The 22,071-nt window shown below is 44.8% G+C and overlaps 1 protein-coding gene across 2 annotated transcripts; it reads left to right on the top strand.

Moving 5' to 3' along the window:
- The first annotated feature begins 44 nt into the window (after nt 1–44).
- Nucleotides 45–16,680, top strand: LOC142298494 (catechol O-methyltransferase-like). 2 transcript variants are annotated; one of them, XM_075341768.1, is made up of 5 exons: nt 45–143; nt 2,589–2,757; nt 5,793–5,986; nt 8,535–8,666; nt 16,329–16,680. In XM_075341768.1, the coding sequence occupies exons 2-5, from the start codon at nt 2,616–2,618 to the stop codon at nt 16,512–16,514; spliced, it is 654 nt and encodes a 217-aa protein (XP_075197883.1). In that variant the 5' UTR covers nt 45–143; nt 2,589–2,615; the 3' UTR covers nt 16,515–16,680. The 2 variants fall into 2 exon arrangements, with proteins under 2 accessions (XP_075197883.1, XP_075197884.1); XM_075341769.1 differs by having other exon boundaries at nt 73–137.
- The last annotated feature ends 5,391 nt before the right edge of the window (nt 16,681–22,071 follow it).

The raw sequence follows: 22,071 nt of genomic DNA, 5'->3' as shown, positions 1-22,071 counted from the left end.
GCCTCAGGTCCTAAAAAATATTACACTTCTAAGGAGGCTACACCCAGTGAGGGGGGTGAAATTTGACACGACAATCGTATATCAGTGTTTCAGGTCTATCACTGCTTCCTGGATTCATGTGAGAAGACCTTTTCATTGTGGGTGTGAGTACTGGGGGGCTTTGGACTATATACTGTATATACATGGCAGTTTTGTGGCAATAATAATGAGTTTGTGGTTTATAAGTTCAAAAAAGTAAAAATGCGCTTGAATGACTGAGAATGCCGCTATATAGGATATATTACTATATACATTTTACATACGTATAGCAGATATTTACTTTTGATTTTAGCAATTAACCTTGTTGAGAAGGGGCAACACTTGATTTCTTCATGTTCAGCAACCATTCACAGTCATTTAGCACACCTAAAATAGTCATTTCAGGTGATTCTTTGTATCTTACATTGAATAAATGCTTAGCAGGTCATGTATAAAGCTAGATAGTTACATAGTTACGCAAGTTGAAAAAAGACCTAGGTCCATCTAATTCAACCTTCCTCCACCAATTATAAATTATTTAATGACAAAATGTATAACCGACAATGTTGTGTGTACTGAGGAAATCATCCAGCCCTGTATTAAAAGCTGTTATCGTGTCTGCCATTACTACCTCTTGTGGTAGGGCATTCCACAATCTGACTGCTCTAACTGTAAAGAATCCTTTCCTATTTAGCTGCTGAAATCGCCTTTATTCCACTCACAGTGAGTGCACCCTGGTCCTTAGTATTGTCCTTAGTATAGTAGATGCACAGTGCAAACATTTCTGTATGTGAGCTTGTGAGATTTGTCAAGGTATAAAGCTGGATCTTGGAAATAAGCGGCTTCTTCAATGGTATTTCAGGCATGCCATGAGAATTATACTGGCTACAAATTGAAACATTAGTGCAAAACAGAACTTCTTGTGAAGAGCAGTGGAATGCTTCACCACTTTTTTTAAAGGGGCATTCCCATTTTAATGTTATATTGCTAGAATATTTACTTCTCGGGGAAGTCCACCTCTTCAACACCCACTAGTCCTAAAAACAAGAGGAACAAACAGGGAACGAGCAGGAAGGTTACAAGCAGGTTCGGGGCTTCCGGCCTGTACCCTCAGGCTCAGGTCGCCAGACAAGGGACATCAGGCACAGGTCATCAGGTACAGGTCATCGGGCACAGGTCATCGGCCACAGGTCATCAGGCACAGGTCATGGGGCACAGGTCATCGGATACCGGTCATCGGGCACAGTATATATATTTCCCGCATCCATACATTCCTTAACCAAGAGTCTGCAAAAAGACTACATGCATAACCATATACATTTTTCCTACACACATCATTGAGCCTCCGTCCAGACTAGGGGAACTTGAAAAGTCATCTGAATGAGACTGTGCTGTAGGCCTATGTGCCCGTGGAAGAAAATACCTGCGGAATTTTCTGCAGGTATTTCCGCAGGGTCACCCAGCAGCTCCCGGGAATCTGCAGCTATCCGTTATTGCGGATTTCATGCGGAATTGCTGTGGAAAACCTACGGAAAATGTGCGGAATTCGTGCGCTTGTACTGCGGATTTTCCCCCCTGTATCTCCATAGTTGAAAGGCAGGAGATCCATCCTTTGCGGCAGCGGAAATTCCACAGCATTTTCCGCAGGAGAAAAATCTGCAGCATATAAACAGCACACACCAAATCACATAAGATAACATGGTGAGTCTCTGAACTTGTGCAAACCTGCGGATTTATCTGAAAAATCTAGAAAATCCACAGGATTTCCACAGCAAAATCTTCAGGTATTTTCTCCTGTGAGCACAGAGCCTAAGGAGTCCAGTGACCACTTAGTTCTCAAGGTCAATGAAATAATCAGAGGTTCAACATCTGCTGAAGTCTTGCATTATGTCATCACTTTATAAGAAGAAACAATCAATGAATACGGCTTAATTAAAGAGAACCTTAGTTTCAACAGTTTTCTTATGTTAAATGGGACACATAACTTTTTTTATTTTGCCTCTTTGTTGTGGAGATGTTAGCAATCAAAGTATTCGGTACCTAATCTTTCGGAGTTTTTACTGGGTGGAAAGGAGGTTAGACCAGATCAGGCTGTCCGTCTTTACACATCTCACACACTGATAAACTAGACCTAAGTTATTATGGGGGTTGTTTTTTTCTCCTTTGAGTGTTGCTGCCTACTTATGATTGGTCACAGTCATACGGGGAGAATAAATAAATGTCCCCTAGTGAAAACTAATGCTCACTTGAATTTAAAGAGGTTCTCCACGTTCGTGAACAATTTTATTTTCTTACTTATAGGAAATATGTTAGCAGGTTTTTGCTATCTCATTTGGCATTAACATAGTGTAGGCAAGGAGATTCTGAATCTAGCGGTGTATCACTTAGATTACTGGGTGCAGCCGTTCTCACATAATCAAAGAATTGACTTAGGAAAATTCGCTTTGATATAAGAGTAACTTGGTTTAAGAGCACACTCCCGGAACAAATTATGCTCGTAATCCAAGGTTCCACTGTATTGTTAAGATTTGTGAAATTGTTCCACCATTTCTGATTGGAGATTTGCTCAGGTCACATTACAGTCTATTTCATGCACAATGGAAGAAGACTTGAAGGAGCAGAGGATGTTGAGCTTTGTCCTGGAGAATTCAGAGCGTGGAAATCCCCAGAGTGTAGTGGATACCATAGATAAATACTGCAGAGATGTAGAATGGGCCATGAATGTCGGAGATGAAAAAGGTGAGAAATCCAAAATAAACTGTAAATCCTGCTGTCTATTTTCCTCTAATGTACAGTATTACTTGTTGTCAGTAAAAAAACAGATTGGCAAAGCACCGTTGTGCCCTGCTATTGTATTACACTTCAATAAAAAGACTGTGTTCACCTCCATCAGTGGATCAGTTAGGGATTTTCATTGCAGAATCTTTACATTTTTATAAGAAAATACATTGCTGCATACAGTGGTATTTTTCACATGAAAATGTTGGATACTTTGGCGAAACCTAACAGACCTCATGGGTCTATGGCGTCCAATGGGAACCAGTGGTGTCTGTCATGCATCAGATATAGTGATGAGCGAGCACTACCATGATTGGGTGCTCGGTACCCTATAGGAGCAGTTGGATGCTCGGCGGGACATGACTCGAGCACCCGAGTATAATGGAAGTCAATGGGGAACGACTGGAAAAATGCTTCAGTTCCTTACTGACTTTCATCATACTAGGGTGTTCCAGTCAGGCTCATCCGAGCATCCACCTGCTCTTATCAAGTACCAAGCACCTAAGCCTCGTAGTGCTCGCTCATTACTAATCAGAGGTGTTACAGCAGTCTATAAATAGAAGCCATAAAGCAGGTGTGAACAGAGCCTAAATCCCACACAATATGCTGTGATTGTGAATTCTACTACTGAGTGCAGGAGTTGCAATAAAACCATATTATGTGATTCTGTATGCTGGAGCCTCCACTTAGGTCTCATGCACCTGACATTCCACAGATTAGCTCTATACAGCACTCCAGCATATGGTGCCTCCATGATGCACCAGACTTCCTCCTAGAATCAATAATGTATAAGTTTATGCAAGATTTTTTTTTTATAGACACAAATTCTTCAAACACAAAGATACGAGAAACAAGAGCCATATTTGGATCTCCATTTGGATCTCTGTATGGATGCCAAATACAATAGTGTGCATGCGGCCTTATAATGGCTTATAATTTTGGCTAGGCGATTGCTTTTTTCTATGGCCATTACATTTTTACATGAATATGTTCAGTAGATGTGTCATGCGGTTAGTGGTAGTATTTCATGTAAGGTATCGCTTAACAGAACATTATATATTTCCTTTAAAGTCAATTGATTTAACAATAATAACTGCATATATTATCAAATAGATCTTAGACCCAATGATACTGATGTATTTGCTTTGTTGCTGTACTCTCTCATCGTTTCACTGCCTGATAACAAAATGAGTGTTTTATGAGCTTAGCTGCAGCTGTAATTGGAGGAATTAGGGGTACTTCACACACAGCGAGATCGCTACTGAGATCGCTGCTGAGTCACGGTTTTTGTGACCTCATTAGCGATTTCGCTGTGTGTAAAGGCCCCGTCACACTAAGCAACATCGCTAGCAACATCGCTGCTAACGAACAACTTTTGTGACGTAGCAGCGATGTTGCTAGTGATGTCGCTGTGTGTGACATCCAGCAACAACCTGGCCCCTGCTGTGAGGTCGTTGGTTGTTGCTGAATGTCCTGGGCCATTTTTTAGTTGTTGCTGTCCCGCTGTGAAGCACACATCGCTGTGTGTGACAGCGAGACAGCAACAACTAAATGTGCAGGCAGCAGGAGGCGGCTTCTGCGGAGGCTGGTAACCACAGTAAACATCGGGTAACCAAGAAGCCCTGTCCTTGGTTACCCGATATTTACCTTTGTTACCAGCCTCCGCCGCTCTCACTGTCAGTGCCGGCTCCTGCTCTGTGCACATGTAGCTGCAGGACACATCGGGTTAATTAACCCGATGTGTGCTGTAGCTAGGAGAGCAGGGAGCCAGCGCTAAGCATTGTGCGCTGCTCCCTGCTCTGTGCACATTTAGCTGCAGCACACATCGGGTAATTAACCCGATGTGTGCTGTAACTAGGAGAGCAGGGAGCCAGTGCTCAGTGTGCGCTGATCCCTGCTCTCTGCACGTGTAGCTGCGTGCGCTGGTAACCAAGGTAAATATCGGGTTGGTTACCCGATATTTACCTTAGTTACCAAGCGCAGCATCTTCCACGCGGCGCTGGGGGCTGGTCACTGGTTGCTGGTGAGCTCACCAGCAACTCGCTTAGCAACGCTCCAGCGATCCCTGCCAGGTCAGCTTGCTGGTGGGATCGCTGGAGCGTCGCAGTGTGACATCTCACCAGCAACCTCCTAGCAACTTACCAGCGATCCCTATCGTTGTTGGGATCGCTGGTAAGTTGTTTAGTGTGACTGGACCTTTACACTGAGCAGCGATCTGGCCCCTGCTGTGAGATCGCTGCTCGTTACACACAGCCCTGGTTCGTTTTTTTATTGTTGCTCCCCCGCTGATAAGCACACATCGCTGTGTGTGACAGCGAGAGAGCAACAATCCTGAATGTGCAGGGAGCAGGAGCCGGCGTCTGACAGCCTGCGGTAAGTTGTAACCAAGCTAAACATCGGGTAACCAAGGTGGTTACCCGATATTTACCTTCGTTACCAGCGTCTGCAGCTCTCACGCTGCCAGTGCCGGCTCCTGCTCCCTGCACACGCTAAGCTAAGCGGTGTGCGCTGGTAACTAAGGTAAACATCGGGTAACCATACCCGATGTTTACCTTAGTTACCAGTGTCCGCAGCTTCTAGACGCCGGCTCCGTGCAAGTGCAGCGTCGCTTGCATGTCGCTGCTGGCTGGGGGCTGGTCACTGGTCGCTGGTGAGATCTGCCTGTTTGACAGCTCACCAGCGACAATGTAGCGACGCAGCAGTGATCCTGACCAGGTCAGATCGCTGGTGGGATCGCTGCTGCGTCGCTAAAGTGTGACGGTACCCTTATACAGCCATTGTAACTTGGCTTTTTAACATAAGAACACCAGCCTCATCAGATCCAATAGATCTATTTAATAATGTATGTGATTTGCATTATGAAATCTGGCGACAGATCCACTTTAAAAGTAATACGCATTCACTACTTTTCTTGACTAAATTGTTTTGAGGTTTGCAGCCAGCCGATGCGTCCATCATTGCTTGAAGACCTTACATATTCTCTTTTCCATCTCCAGGCTTGATTGTTGATGAAGTAGTGAAAGAGAGAGACCCTTCTGTAATACTAGAGCTGGGCACATATTGTGGATATTCTGCTACCCGGATAGCTCGCTTGCTGCGGCCTGAAGCGCGTGTCTTTACCATAGAGCTGGACCCAGTTCATGCAGCTGTAGCAAAGCAGATGGTTGACTTTGCTGGATTACAGGATCAGGTGGATATGTTAGCTGGTATGAAGTGTATGTAAGGCTTCATTCACACACAGTGGTCCTGCTGCCACAACCCTGTGCTGATGTGATCTTTCCAGTGTTTTCCTGCACAATCACAACAAAACAGCTGTTTCACCTGAAAAACCTCATGACCATTATGAGTGGCCATGTGGTCTTGAAGATGAAACAACTGCTTGCTCAAACAACCCTTTAAAGGGAATCTGTCACCAGGTTTTTGCCATCTAATCTGAAAGCAGTATGATATATGGGCAGAGATTCTGATTCCAGCAAATTGTTACTTACTGGGCTGCTTAGTGTAGTTTTGATACAATCACTTATTAATTAGCAGTAAATTATCATTAGAGGACTACTTTGTCTGCTGGCAGGTAGTCCAGGATATTCATGAGCTCTGTATAACTGCTAGATCTGCAGCAGAGAAAACATTGCTTTTATCAAAATGATAGCAAAGAGCTCAGTAACTGACACATCGCTGGAATCAGGGTCTCGGTCTCTACATTATGCCGCTCGCACATGAAGTAGCAAAATCTGGTGATAGATTCCCCTTAAGGCCGCTTTACTTGCTGCGATCTCGCTTGCGAGATCGCTAGTGTGCGTACCCGCCCCTATCGTTTGTGCGTCACGGGCAAATCGCTGCTTGTGGCACACAAAATCGCGCGGACCAGTCACACTACTTACCTGCCTAGCGACGTCGCTGTGACCGGCGAGCCGCCTCCTTTCTAAGGCGGCAGTTTGTTCGGCGTCACAGCGACGTCACTAAGCGGCCACTTAATCGAAGTGGAGGGGCGGAGATGAGCGGGATGAACATCCCGCCCACCTCCTTCCTTCCTCATTGCCGGCGGCCGCAGGTAAGGTGAGGTTCCTCGTTCCTGCGGTGTCACACATAGCGATGTGTGCTGCCGCAGGAACGACGAACATCATACCTGCAGTTGCAACGATATTTGGGAATAGGGGAACATGTCAACGATAAACGATTTTGAAGGATTTTGCGACCTTTTTTGATCACACGTAGGTGTCACACGCAACGACATCGCTAACGAGGCCGGATGTGCGTCACGAATTCCGTGACCCCAACGACATCGCTTTAGCGATGCCGCTGCGTGTAAAGCGGCCTTTAATCTGCCCTGATCGTTCCTAAAACTGGTCATATACAGCTGTCACCCGCAGGATTTTTGGCCACGGAAGAGCGGGTGATTCTCCCTTATTTTTCATTGCTGTTCAGTAGGAATAAGGCCCCTTAATACTTTTTAATATGTATTGGTGCTTTTTAAGTGGTTAAAGGAAATCAATCACCAGGATTTTCCTATATAACCTAAAGCCAGTGCTATACTGGCACTATCAGGCTGATTCTCTACATACCTGTAGTGGTCAGCTCGGATGTTTAGGTTTTGATATCCAAAAAAGAAAAGTTTATAAAATTAGCAGCTTGTTGAGTGACAGCAGCAAAGGAGCAGATCATATATTCATAGTTATCCCCTCCCCCTGTTAGAATTAGCATAAGTATTATACAAACTATTCACTTTATCTCTTTCAGGACCTGTGTGAGGTCGTACCCATGTGACCAGAAGGGGCGAGGCCTCAATCAGCAAAGTAAGATATCAGGTCACATGGTATGACCTCACACAGGTCCTGCAACAGACAAAGTGAATTGTTTGTGTAATACTTATGCTAATTCTAACAGGGAGAGGGGATAACTATGAATATATGATCTGCTCCTTTGTTGTTGTCACTCAACAAACAGCTAATTTTATAAATTTTACTTTTTTGGATTTCAAAACCTAAACATCCGAGCTGACCACTACAGGTATATATAGAATCAGCCTGATAGTGCCAGTATAGCACTGGCTTTAGGTTATACACAAAAATCCTGGTGATTGGCTCCCTTTAAAAAGACTGTCAGTACAAAGTGACTATACAAACCAAGTACAGGCGCTCAGTGCAGCGTGGCGTGGCCAACCATTTAAGTGCACCTTCCCACCTACTTATTTTGGTGATATTATTCAGTACATTCTCGTTCAGGTAGCGAGCAGGTGGCTTGGTCTCATATGTAGCATCGTTGCTGAAGCTGAACTTCTACCTAAGTCATCTGTGGATAAATAGTTCATACTTTTTCCCCCTGTGTGTCCTCCTTGTGTCTTCCTTTAGCATTTGGTGGGGTTGACGAAGAGCTCATCCCACCCATTTCCCTAGGGATGCCTAGAGTCAGGTATCCGGAACCCAGGGACCAGCAATAGATTTGGTCAGAGGTCACCATCTCTCCCTTCCCTAGACATAGGGGTCCCCTTCCATTACCTTTCGCCATTCATTTGCTACTTCCCCATACCTAGCATGACAACTGAGAGTCCCTTTAAAACCACAACATGACCCCATGCATGTTCAACAGAATATTAAATTATTCAGGTTTTTTTGTTAATCCATCAGTCATTTGCTTAATTGTAATTTATAGATTGTTCTTTTTTGCTTCTAGCATTATTCATTCCAAATTTTGAGGGAATGTTTGTCAGGACTCCTCTCGTTCTTATTTATTTTGTCCAGGTGAAGGTTCTTGAAGGTGCCACAGGAACGGTCATCCCCCAACTAAAGGAGAAATATAATGTGGATACTGTGGACTTCGTGTTTCTAGATCATGCAAAGGAGCAATACACCCCTGACACTAAATTGCTGGAGGTAAGTTACTGACAGGTAATAGCCACATTTTCAATATTAACACTAATCTTCCAGGCATGCATTGGATACTTTTGAGGCTCAAATCCATAACAATAATTTAATCAAATTGATATAATCGTGCCAGTGATTGTTTAATTTGGTACATACTGTGCTATTACTAAACAACAAATACTTATCTTTTTTTTTTTTATTCAACTTTTTATTTTGAAAAAGGTTTTTTAAACATGTTTTACAACAGAAAGGAAAAGAAAAACACACAGACATGCAATTACATGAATAGATGTACCATTTCACAAGTATGCTTACAGATGGGCTATATCATTAACACTCTAATTGTCAAATAGAAGGTGGAAGGTGCACTCTTGTTACAGGCCCCTAGGAGGGAGATATCGGGGCTCGGTCAAGGAGGGCCTAGGGAAAAAAAAAAATTCTCGCAACACTTGAAACCGGTCTAAATCACGAGTATCAGTCACTCCAATCCTATATCCGACCCTACATCTAATAAGTGTCCACAAGGGCATCCCAAAGAGACCATGTCACCGTGAACTTATCCATTGTATTATGGAGCTGGGCTGTGAGCTTTTCCATATTCCTGACATGTTTTATTCTGGCATATAGGTCTGAGACAGAGGGCGGGGCTACCCTTCTCCAGAACAGTGAAATTAGACACTTGGCCGCAGTAAGGACATGGAGTAAAAGCTTTAGTTCAGGTTTGCTTAAAGACGGTGGGAGGGCATTCAGCAAATACACTACCGGATCTCTGGTCACATTACCACCTACTAATCTGCCAATCAGGGACTCTACCTCCTCCCAGAAGCCATCGATGGTCGGGCATGTCCAGAATATATGGTATTGAGATGCTCCCCCAAGGCCACATCTCCAACACACGTCTGGATAGGTACGGTTAAATTTGTGAAGGAGTTCTGGTGTGTGGTACCATGTCATGAGGATCTTTACTTGGTTTTCCTTATAAAGAGTGCTAATTGAGGACCGAAATGTCCTAGCCCATAGTACTGACCAGAGTGCGTCTGAAAGGGGGCGTCCAACCCATCCCTCCCATCTCTTCATGTATGAATGCTTCAGTGCCTCCGGTGAGTCCCCGATTATCAGAATGTTATAAATGGCCGAGATCAGTCCCCTGGTCAAGGTCCTGCCAGAACAAAGGGTTTCGAATGCTGTGGGACGCCGCACCGCCGTCTGTCCCATAATGTCTGTGAAAAAATGTGATACCTGTTGATATGAGGAATATAGATGGAGAGGTAAGTTATATTGATATCGTAATTCTGAAAATGGCTTCAATTTCAGCGTAGCCGGGTTGACCACATCCCGAAAACAGTAGAGGCCCGCCTTCGCCCACTGCCCCGTCACCCCCGGATTCATGCCCTTTGTCAAGTGTGGTGTGAACAAAAAAGGGGTCAATAGGGAAGACTGTGAGGCCAGCTGGAACTTCATTCTACACTCTCGCCACACCTCTCTTGTAAATGCCATCGAGCCTAGGAGGTCTCTGGAGGGGGTTTCACTAGGGCGTCCCCATATTAGAGAGCTGGGGTGGAAAGGTGCCATCCAAAGCTTCTCTATCTCCGTCCACTTGTTAAAAGCCGGCAGGGTCGTCCATGACGCCAGGCTGCGCAGGTGTGCGGCATAGTAATAAAGTTTAAGATTCGGACACGACAAGCCCCCCTTTGTACGTGGTGCATATAGTACTGAGTCTGGGATGCGGTGCCTTCCTGAGTGCCATATAAATTGCAAGAGTTTTGATTGGACTTTTTTCAGTACCCCCAGGGGAACCCGCACCGGGAGTGTTTCAAACAGATACAGAAATTTAGGGATAACTGACATTTTAATTGTAGCGATTTTACCCAAAAAAGAGATCTGTAATGATGACCATTTTTTCAGACTATTTTCCACTTCGCGTATCAGGGGCGGGAAATTGGCTTGGTATAATGTTTTATAACTGGGGGTTATTTTGACTCCTAAATATCTTAGGGAATCTGAACACCAAGAGTACTTCAAGTTTTGTTTGAGGGTCTGTAATTTAGTTTCTGGGATGTTGAGCGGCAAGGCCTCTGTTTTGTCGGAGTTAAGTTTATAACCCGAGAGTCTAGCGTATTGAGTTAGTACTGCGTGTAAGTTTGGTAGGGAAATGACGGGATTAGTCAGGGACAACAGGACGTCGTCTGCAAATAGGGCCACTTTAAAGGATTTATCCCGAACCTTGACCCCCATAATGTCCGGATTGAGTCGAATATGTGCTGCCAGTGGTTCAATGCTTAGGACATATAGCAAAGGGGACAGAGGACAGCCCTGCCTAGTTCCATTACAGATGGGCAGGGGATTTGAGTGTGCATGAGGGAGGCGAATTGTCACCGCAGGGAGAGAATACAAGCCCCGCAGGACTGAGACAAATGGTCCCGACAGGCCGAAGTGGTCCAACACAGAAAACATGAAGGACTAATCCAGCCTATCGAAAGCCTTCTCTCCGCGTCTAGTCCCAGAGGAAGTGCTTCCACTCCTTCCCTATTCACCACTTCCACCATATCTAAGATCCTTTGGGTGTTGTCCCCCGCCTGTCGATAGCGAACGAAACCTACTTGGTCTTTATGGACCAGCTGTGGAAGCCAATTATTTAGGCGGTCCGCCAACAGTTTGGTGAATATTTTGAGATCAGAATTTAAGAGACTGATAGGGCGATAGCTCGCATATTCCATGGGGTCCCTACCCGCTTTAGGGATGACAGTTATGTAAGAGTGTAAAAAAGTATTTGGGATGTCCTCACCCTTCATAAAAAGATTGAAAAGATGAGTCAAATGAGGTGACAGTTCTCCCAGGAAGGTTTTATAATATAGGTAAGTAAACCCATCCAGGCCCGGAGCTTTGTGGTTTGGGAGGTCTTTAATGGTCTGATGGATCTCGTCTGGGACTATTTCTCGGTTAAGATCCTCCAGAGCCTCCCGGGACAGTTTTGGAAGGTGACAGTCAGTCAAATAATCATTCAATATTGTTGTTCTACCTGGGTGGGACATTGATAATGACGGAGGGATAGAGTACAAGGATGTGTAGTATGCGTGGAAGAGTTGTGCGATTTTTGTGGGATCATAATGAGGGGTGCCCAAAGTATCCTTTATGGCGCAGGGGGCGGAAGTTATCGTTTGGTCCCGAAGCCTTCTGGCCAGCATCGTATGTGGTTTATTGCCATACTCATAATACTTCTGGCGTGAGTAACGTAGGAGCTTTTCTATTTTCCCGTGTGATATCTCTTTTAATTTAGTTCTAAGGTCTATTACCGCTTTCAGGCGAGTCTTAGAGGGGTGGGTGCAAAGGCGTTCCTCCGCTGATCGGAGGTCTATTTCACATTGATGATAAAGTAGCTGTGAGTCCTTTTTGAGCTTGGAAGAAATGGCTATGCACTCCCCTCTAATAACCGCCTTGTGGGCTTCCCATATCACTGGGAAGGATGGAGGGGTCTGAGAATTCTCCTCAAAGTAATTCTGTATAGCCTTACGGATAGATTCTCGAGAAGTAGGGTTGGTGAGTAGGGATTCATTTAGTCTCCAGTGGGTTCTTTTTGAGGGAACATTTGTTAAATTAAGGTGTAGTAATAAAGGGGCATGGTCTGACCACGTGATACTGCCTATTTGTGCTTGTCGGAGTGTTCTAAGAGTGAGAACATTACCAAAGAAATAATTGATTCGGCTATGAGAGTAATGAGGGTGTGAGAAGAAGGTGTATTGTCTTGCTGTCGGGTTATCAATTCTCCACAGATCAAATAGTTGGTATTTATGGATCAATTTGCGAAATCCCATAGACAGATTAGATGATTTACATGGGCTTGTGGAGTGTGAGGGTGCTAGCATTTTATCAGCTCTGTGTGAAAACACCATATTAAAGTCCCCCCTATAATGTGAATGACCCCCCGGTCTGACGGGAGGCGTGAAAGGACCGAGGAAACAAATCTATTCTGATTAGAGTTTGGGGCATAGAGGTTACATAGGATTAATTTCATCCCATTCAGCGTGCCCTGGATGATCAGGTAACGACCCGAGGGATCTGCCTCCCACTTACTCACTTGGAGTGGGCAAGTGCGAGAAATTAGTATAGCCACCCCAGCTTTCTTTTTTGTGTTTGTAGCCGAAAAGGATTGAGGAAACTAATGGCGGGCAAAGTTAAAAGAGCTTTTTTCTGTGAAGTGTGTCTCTTGCAGAAACACCACATCCGCCAGTGATTTTCGCATCTCCTGGAGAACCAGCCTCCTCTTAACATCAGAATTCAACCCCTTCACGTTAAGGCTCATCAACGTAGCCATCCCGGCGCCTTAATGTAAGCTAGTGTGAGGACTAGTATTTGAGACTGTCGCTTGTTATGCAAGGTAGATATACTCCCTGGGCCCTTCTGAAACAGAGCGCTTCTACTATAGTAAGTTGCATACCTGTGAGTACAACCAGAACAATAAAGAGTAAACCAAAACATACCTATGTTTTACTACAAAATAGAAACTCTTCAATTATGTAATAAGGGTATGGAATCAACCTCGACAGTCCACTACCCCACCAGCAGAGTCGACTTACTTTTATACAAAGTTAAGGGTATCTCACTAAATATAACCTGCACTATAAACCAAAGTGCAAATCAATTGGTACGACTCTGCAGAAGGGTGAGTGGCGGAACCTCACAAACCGGTCTAGGGATCCAAACCTCCCCCACCCCCGGGATTTTTTAAGAAGGAGAAAGTCCCAGGAAAAAGGGAAGCAATATAAGCAGACCAGTTGACCCCCTGGGATTCCCATATGAGATCAAAATATGACTGTAAAATCACGGGAAAAAGCAATCAGGTAGGTCTTTCCGCTCTTGGGCCTCTAGGTCGCCGTTTACGTGCTGCTGTGGCTGGTTGCCAGGTCTGAGGAAGCTGCGGTATCTGTTGGGGCAAAGTCCAATCTGGTAGGTCCGGGACAGGAAGGTCAAATGCCCGGCAAAAAGACTCCAAGTCTGCAGGGGTCCGAAGGTTGGCCGACGTCTCCCCCCGCCGTGCAGATAGGCTGAACGGGAACCCCCATCTATAGAGGATATTATTGGCCTTTAGGGATGACAGTAATGGGCGGAGGGCCCTCCGCTGCTGTAGTGTCAACCATGAGAGATCCTGAAACAGTTGAATCTTAGTATCTTGGTACATCGCTTGTTTTGGCGGTCGTGCTCTGAACATTATTTCCTCTTTAAGTTGGAAGTCCACGATGTGACAGATAATGTCTCTCGGGTTCCCTGTCAAATTTTTGGGGCGCAAGGCCCTGTGTGCTCTGTCCATAGGAATTGGGCTATCAGGCGGACGCTGGAGGAGTGAGTTAAATATGGTCTGCAGGATTTTTGTAACGTCCTCCATTATTTGGGCCTCAGGAACACCTCTGACCCTTATATTGTGGCGTCTGCCTCTGTTGTCAAGATCTTCAATATGACGTTGTAACTCTCTTATGGCATCGGCTTGGGAGGAGGTATGGGACTGGAGGTGGCGAATGGTTGTTCTAGCATCATTATGGTCGGTCTCCAGCTGGTTTATTCTTTTGGAGATAGAGACTACATCCTGTTGGACCGCCGCTATTTCAGACCTGCAGGTGTCTTTTACTTCAGAGATAAGTGCTTGGAAGTCCTTTTTTGTAGGAAGCTGACGCACAAATTCCCACCAATCCGCTGGAGGACATGGAGGCTGTGTGGGTGCAACAATCAGGGTTTCCGGAGCTCCCTTCCTGGAAGATTCTCTAGCAGGCGAGCTCAGTGGGGTCCTGGAGGTCCCTTTAAGCTGTGTCACAGGGGCTGGGCTCCCTGACCCTATATCTCCAAATAGGTTCTGGCTTCTTTGGGGCCTGGGAGTGAGAGACCCACTCTGTAATATTGGTGGTCCCAGTGGGGAGGACAGGGGGGCATCTTTAGGAGATTCAGGGTCATCCCACACAGGCTGGGGAATTATAGCAGGCTGCAGGGCCTCACTCCTGGCCTCTCGAGCCTCCTTCTGTGCCTCTCCCCAGTCCCCCCCTCCACCATCCAACATCCCACAGTCGGGGCTCCCCCACTCCCAACTCCCGCCGCACCAGGTCATGGCACCGGACTCCCCCTGTGAGTGTTCCACAGGAGCCGACGGGCTCCAACCGCCACCGCTCTCCAGGATCTCTAGAGGGGGGAGGGGCGGCATCTCCAACATCTCCGTGTGACCGCCGGAGCTCGTGTCCAGGGAGAACATGTACCTCCTGTCCGGTCCCGCAGTCCCAGGGCTCCCGCTCCCGGCCAGCTCGCTGCAGTCCCGCTCCCGCCCGCGAGCAGGTGAGTCACCTCGCGTCTTCTCCGCCGCCATCTTGTTCACGAGGCTGGCTCCCCTCTCGCCGGCGTCCGCGGGATATCCGGCTCTACCTCCATCTGCGCCGTCGGTCTCCTCGGGCTCCTCACCTCTCCCTCCGTCTGAGACGTGGACCGGCTCTTCCCGTCCGCTGCCTCCCATACCTCCTGGTGCTGCCGCTGTCACAAATACTTATCTTAAGGCCCAGTCACACTAAACAACTTACCAGCGATCCCAAAACGATACAACCTGATAGGGATCGCTGGTAAGTTGCTAGGAGGTCGCTGGTGAGATGTCACACTAAGTGACGCTCCAGCGATCCCACCAGCAACCTGACCTGGCAGGGATCGCTGGAGCGTCGCTACACGTGGAAGCATGCTGCGCTTGCTAACTAAGGTAAATATCGGGTAACCAACCCGATATTTACCTTGGTTACCAGCGCACACCGCTTAGCGCTGGCTCCCTGCACACCTAGCCACAGTACACATCGGGTTAATTACCCGATGTGTACTCTGCTACGTGTGCAGGCAGCAGGGAGCCGGCTTCTGTGGACGCTGGTAACCACGGTAAACATCGGGTAACCAAGATGCCCTTCCCTTGGTTACCCGATATTTACCTTTGTTACCAGCGTCCGCCGCTCTCACGCTGCCAGTGCCGGTTCCCTGCTCTCTGCACACATAGCCACAGTACACATCGGGTTAATTACCCGATGTGTACTCCGGCTACGTGTGCAGAGAGCAGGGAGCCGGCACTGACAGCTGAGAGCGGCGGACGCTGATAACGAAGGTAAATATCGGGTAACTAAGGAAAGGGCTTCTTGGTTACGCGCTGTTTACCGTGGTTACCAGCGTCCGCAGAAGCCGGCTCCTGCTGCCTGCACATTTAGTTGTTGCTCTGTCGCTGTCACACACAGCGATGTGTGCTTCACAGCGGGAGAGCAACAACTAAAAAATGGCCCAGGACATTCAGCAACAACCAACGACCTCACAGCAGGGGCCAGGTTGTTGCTGGATGTCGCACACAGCAACATCGCTAGCAAGTTGTGCCTCAGCAGCGATGTTGCTAGCGATGTTGCTTAGTGTGACGGTACCTTTACTGGCACCTCATTTATATGACTATCATTATGAAGGCTTGATGTTCTACAGATTACATTGCTTCTTGTAAATCCTCATTTACAGATTTGTACTATCTGTTAGCTTTGGAGGTAATGCAACTTAATGAGCCTTTTCACACAGTCATTATTTGGTGCCCATATTGGCAGTGAATACTCACTTTGGAAGTCATATGGTTTAAATTTGACTTTCTCAGAATAATCTAGTAATGTACTGTACTTTCTCCTTCTGTAGGAATGTCACCTGCTGAAAGAAGGCTCCATATTGCTGGCAGATAATGTGGTCTACCCTGGAATTCCAGACTTTCTGGAGTACGTTAGAACTTGTGGCCGGTATGACTGCACCAACTACCCCTCTCATGTACAATACATGAATATGGACGATGCACTGGAGAAGGCTGTATTTAAAGGCTACTTGTGATTTATGGAATGTATTAATTGTATATCATGCCATATTATTACACTAAGCCTAAGTTTACACAAGTTTATAAAGAAAATAGTTTAATTTTTCACCCCTGAAAAAAATGACCATTTTTTTTTTATCTGTACACCATTTGTTTTTATACAATCAGCAGTAAATAAAATTTACAAGACTAAAATTGGTTTCCTATATTAATATTAGCGGTGTATCTGTAAAAATCTGATGCTATTTGGCTGATCCATATGGAACCCAATTATATAATTGTATTTATTTTTTTGCTTACTCATATAATATCAGCCAAAAATATAGGAGAAACTAGTGCATGCTGAATTTTTTTCTACAAGGACATTTGGTCAAGCTGAAGAACCCAATTGAATAATATTGGACGTAGAGCTGTTCATTTGAGGTAATTTCTTTCCACGAACAGCACTCAGACCAAAAATATAAATGAAATAAAAAAAGGTGTAGATAGACTGTGTTAGATAAAATAAGCAAACTTGCAATGAACATGCTTTTTGTATCACTTTTAGGGCTCATGCGCACGTAACTGCTGAATATTCTGCAGCGATTTGACAGCACATGTGTGTGTCAAATCGCTGCAGAAACACTGCATAATGGATGCAGTATTTTTGTTAAAAAAAAGCCGATTTCATGCGCTCTGGCTGCTGCCCTCACCATAGACAGAGTGGGAGCTGCATCCAGAACACACAAATAATTGACATGCTGCTTTTATGAATGCACGGATTTGGGTCAAAATTAGCACCCAAATCGCTGCATTCAAAAAAGCAACGTGCGGATGAATTATGCACAATCTTCATATTGTGCAGGGGACGCAGGACGCATGCATTTACGCTGCAGTGCAATACGCAACGTAAATGCATGTAAGTACACAACGTGCGCATGAGCCCTTAGGACTCGTGCGCAGGTTGCGTCATGTCACTGCAGAAAATTCTGCAGTGATTTGGCAGTGCATGTGCGATTCAAATCGCTGCAGAAACACTGCATAATGGATGCAGTGTTTCTGCAGAAAAAATGCCGATTTCATGCGCTTGGGATGCTGTCTCTCCCATAGACAGAGTGGGAGCTGCATCTGAAGCGCACGGAATAATTGACATGCTGAATGTTTAAACGCAGTGATTTTGTAAAAAAATTTACATTTAAATCGCTGCATTCAAAAAAGCATTGTGCGCACGGATTTTGCACAACCTTCATAGATTGTGCTGAGGACGCATGCGCTTACGCTGCAGTGCGATACGCTGCGTAAACGCATGAAATTACACAACGTGCACACGAGCCCTTATTGTTTACAGCTCATTGCCATGGGGACCTCACACCGGTCCGGTCTTGGCGATTTAGCTGTACATGTGCCGCTGCTAGGAAAGAATTTACACTGAGGCTGGATCATTGGACTGCCAAATCTTGATCCGTCACTTAGACCTAAATAGGACATGTCACAGATTTCATTATTTTTTTCAGAGGTAAAAATTGGACATGTTCACAGCCCCATAGAATAGCAAGGGAAAACCACAGATAGCACTTGTCTGATATAAATCGGTTTTGTGCGCGAGCCCGTACAGGGAGAACTGTGAAAACTATGTTCACCATATTAGGTTTTTACAAGCCCATTGTTGCTCATGCTGCAGAGACTGACAGAACTGCTTCATTTAGCAACATCAGAGCACAAGATGAGGCTTCTGGCCTGAACAGTCCGTCAAAGAGGAGCGCCCTTCCTCCGCACCCCTCCACCAGCAATCAAGAAGTCATGAAACTGTGCAGAAGACCTGAAAAAAAATATTGGGACAACCCCTTTATAGCCTATGGACATCTTTGAGGGCATTTTTGTCTAAAATGTATGTATTTTTAATGGAACAGTAGAGATGAGTGAACCTGTGGAAGTTCGGTTCGGCGGGTTCAGCCGGTCTGTAGATAAAGTTTGGTTTGAGATTTGCAAAAATGTCGATTTCTTTCTAATGCAGAAATGTAATATTGTTTATTTTTTGTGAGTGTCCCTGAGACTTGAACTAACAACCTCTTCAGTTGCAGGTAGGAGCTAAATACGTGAGCTACAGGCTCTGCTGATGTCACCAAGAAGATTTTGTAATCTCGAAACTGCATTGCATGATCTGTCTCAACAGGCAGATTATACTGGTACTTTGAGATACATTGTACATAGAAATATACTGCTATGTCCCTGTATTCTAGAGGGAGAATAAAAGATTTATTTTTCTTCCTATAAAATTTCTTCCTATAAATTATTAAAAACCTATTTAAAAAATGAATGTAATATTTTTTTTTTTTTTAAAAAAAGTGCATTCAAATATTAATAAACATCACAAATCAGCAAATACCATGGACTTATGTGGTGTCCCTGTAATCGTAACGACCAGCACAACACAGCAATCAGATTATTTAGGGTGATTAGTAAATGACAAAAAAACTGGTGTGATTATTTTTCTGTATTAAACCCATTAACAAAAAGGAATAAAAATGTAATACTAAGGCCGTGTTCACACACAGCGTAAATGCTGCAGGTTTTTTTTACTGCTTTTTTTCTGCATGTATTCTGTAGGTGTCCAGACCACACAACACAATAACAATCTTCTTTGATTAGTGTGTGTTTGCTGTGCTTCTGTTATGCATTGCTCTGTATAGAAGCTTAAAATGAGCTAGTAAATACAATAAAAAGTGAAAAAAATGGGGGAAGAAAAAAACAAAAACACAAGTTCAAATAACTCCAACTTTTGTCCCTATTGAAAATATTTTTATTTTTTTTAACACACATTTGGTATCACTGCATTCAGAAGTGTCCTATCAAAATATAAAATAAATTAATCTGATCAGTAATTTGTGTACTGAAAGAAATTCAAAATATCAGGATACCATTTTTTGGCAGCCACAACATTGCAATAAAATACTTTAAGAGGCGATAATAAAAAATAAGCCATCACTTAGCCCCAGATCCCATTAACATAGAAAAAATGTTATAGTAAATAATGCCAAAAGCGTTTTTTTTTTTACACACTTTTAAAAATAATTTCACCACTTAAATTAATGAAACAAACAATGCTTGTTTGGTATCTACATACTCGTATTTCCCTGGAGAATCATGCTACTGGGTCAGTTTTACCATATACATCTGCCTTTTTCTGGCTCTATGATGCCAGAGCTGTCATTTAAAGAAGAGGGGATGGGACGGCGGAGATTGAGAGAAAACAAGCAGGTGGGAAGGTGAATTTAAGTGATTAGCCCTGCCATGATGCATGAGTGCCTGTTCATGGTCATTCTGTTCTGACAGAGTTCCTTTAAAGGGAACCAACCAGCAGGATTTTCATATATAAAGTAAAGCCAGTGTTATACAAGCGCTAGGATGCTGAATGTAACCATAGCTTTTGTTCTGAGATGGGATGTTTTATTTTAGAAATATGTGCAAGTAAAGTTCCAGCAATGCACTGCTATTTGATTGACAGGTGCAACAGGGGTGGGAATATGTGGGTCAGGTTTTGCTATCTATTCTCATCAGTCTGTCTGTGCCGGAATTAAGGTCTATGATGGCGACAGGGGATGGAAGGACAGACAGGGGCAAGAATAGATAGGAAAACCTAATCCACATATTCTCTTCCTGTTGCACTTGTCAATCAAATAGCAGTGCATTGCTGGAACTTTATGTGCACATATTTCTGAAATAAAACATCCAATCTCAGAACAAAAGCTATGCTTACATTCAGCATCCTGGCACCAGTATAGCACTGGCTTTACTTTATATATGAAAATCTTGTTGGTTAGTTCCGTTTAAAGAGAACCAACCACCAGGATTTTCATTTATAAACTAAAGCCAGTACTATAATGGCACTATCATGCTGATTCTAAACATACCTTTAGTTGTGAGATAAGATATATACTTTCTGAAATACAGGCAAGTAAAGTTTGTGAAATGTACTGTTATTTGATAGATAGCAGCTACATAATATCTACTATGTGCTTGCCTGTCCTCCCTCCCTCCTCCCCCTGTAATAACAGAGACAAGGGGAGGAAGGACAGGCAGGCAGACAGGAGTGGGAATAACTAGCAAAACCCGACCCACCTTTTAGATATTCTGTAGCTGCTATCAATCAAATAACAGTGGATTTCACAGATTTTATTTGCCTGTATTTCAGAAACTATACATCCGATCTCAAACCTACTTGTATGTTTAGAAATTATAGCACCAGTATAGCACTAACTTTAGTTTATATATGAAAGGTCTGTTTACAAGGATTGACCGATGGCATGATACCACCAGTAAACTTTTACCCCTCAGCGTCCATTTGACTGTATATATACACAGGCAGACCAAAGTAAACAATATGAATTGATAGATCTGTACTGGATCGCTCAGTGCACATAAGGCCGCTTTACACGCAGCGACATCGCTAAAGCGATGTCGTTGGAGTCACGGAATTCGTGACGCACATCCGGCCGCTTTAGCGATGTCGTTGCATGTGACACGTGCGATCGAAAAAAGGTTGCAAAATCGTTCAAAATCGTTAATCGTTGACATGCTCCCCTATTCCCAATTATCGTTGCTGCTGCAGGTACGATGTTGTTCCTCGTTCCTGAGGCAGCACACATCGCTATGTGTGACACCGCAGGAACGAGGAACATCTCCTTACTTGCGTCCACCGGCAATGAGGAAGGAAGGAGGTGGGCGGGATGTTACGTCCCGCTCATCTTCGCCCCTCTGCTTCTATTGGGCGGCCGCTTAGTAACGTCGCTATGACGCCGAATGAACTGCCCCCTTAGAAAGGAGGCGGTTCACCGGTCACAGCGACGTTGCTAGGCAGGTAAGTAGTGTGACTGGTCCGAGCGATTTTGTGCGCCACGGGCAGAGATTTGCCTGTGATGCACAAACGATGGTGGTGGGTACGCACGCTAGCGAGATCGCAGCGTGTAAAGCAGCCTATAGTCTGCCTTTGTTCTCAGCAGAGCTCTGTTAGCACTAGAGGCTGCACCACAGAGACTGTGTGCATGACCCTAAACCATTCCTCCTCCTCACCACATGCAGCAAAAAAACAATACACCACACACTGTACTTTGGATGGATATTGGCCACAGCTTTACTCAAAACATATTGAAAAACCCACTTGTAAACAACCAGATCTCCATGATAAGAAGGGATAACAATGCTCACAAGGACGGCGTGGAACTCTGCCCTATCACTATTCTCCATTTTTTTTTTTTAACACTGCTGTGACTTGAACAGCATAAATGCAGTAAGTGGTAACAGATAAGAAATAGGTATGGATATCATATAGCAAAAGTGTTTCCAAACATTTACAAGGGGATAGAAGGTGGGAAAACCGTGTCACTAGATCCCAAATACCATGGGGGGAGAGGACATACAAAGGAGGTAAGGACTATATATACACGGAATGGCATACACCAGCCCCCTATTGGCTACAGGGGCTGATAGGAAGATCAATAGGGACGTCCCCTTCCCCCACAAGCCACCGGGACCACAGACAGGCTTGATATATCAATGCAGGAACAGAGGGAGGGAAGCCGGGGGAAACCAGACACC

Source organism: Anomaloglossus baeobatrachus, chromosome 1, assembly GCF_048569485.1.
Source record: "Anomaloglossus baeobatrachus isolate aAnoBae1 chromosome 1, aAnoBae1.hap1, whole genome shotgun sequence".
NCBI classification, from domain to species: domain Eukaryota; kingdom Metazoa; phylum Chordata; class Amphibia; order Anura; family Aromobatidae; genus Anomaloglossus; species Anomaloglossus baeobatrachus.
The sequence above is the reverse complement of the archived record's forward strand: the minus strand, read 5'-3'. Positions and strand labels throughout refer to the sequence as shown.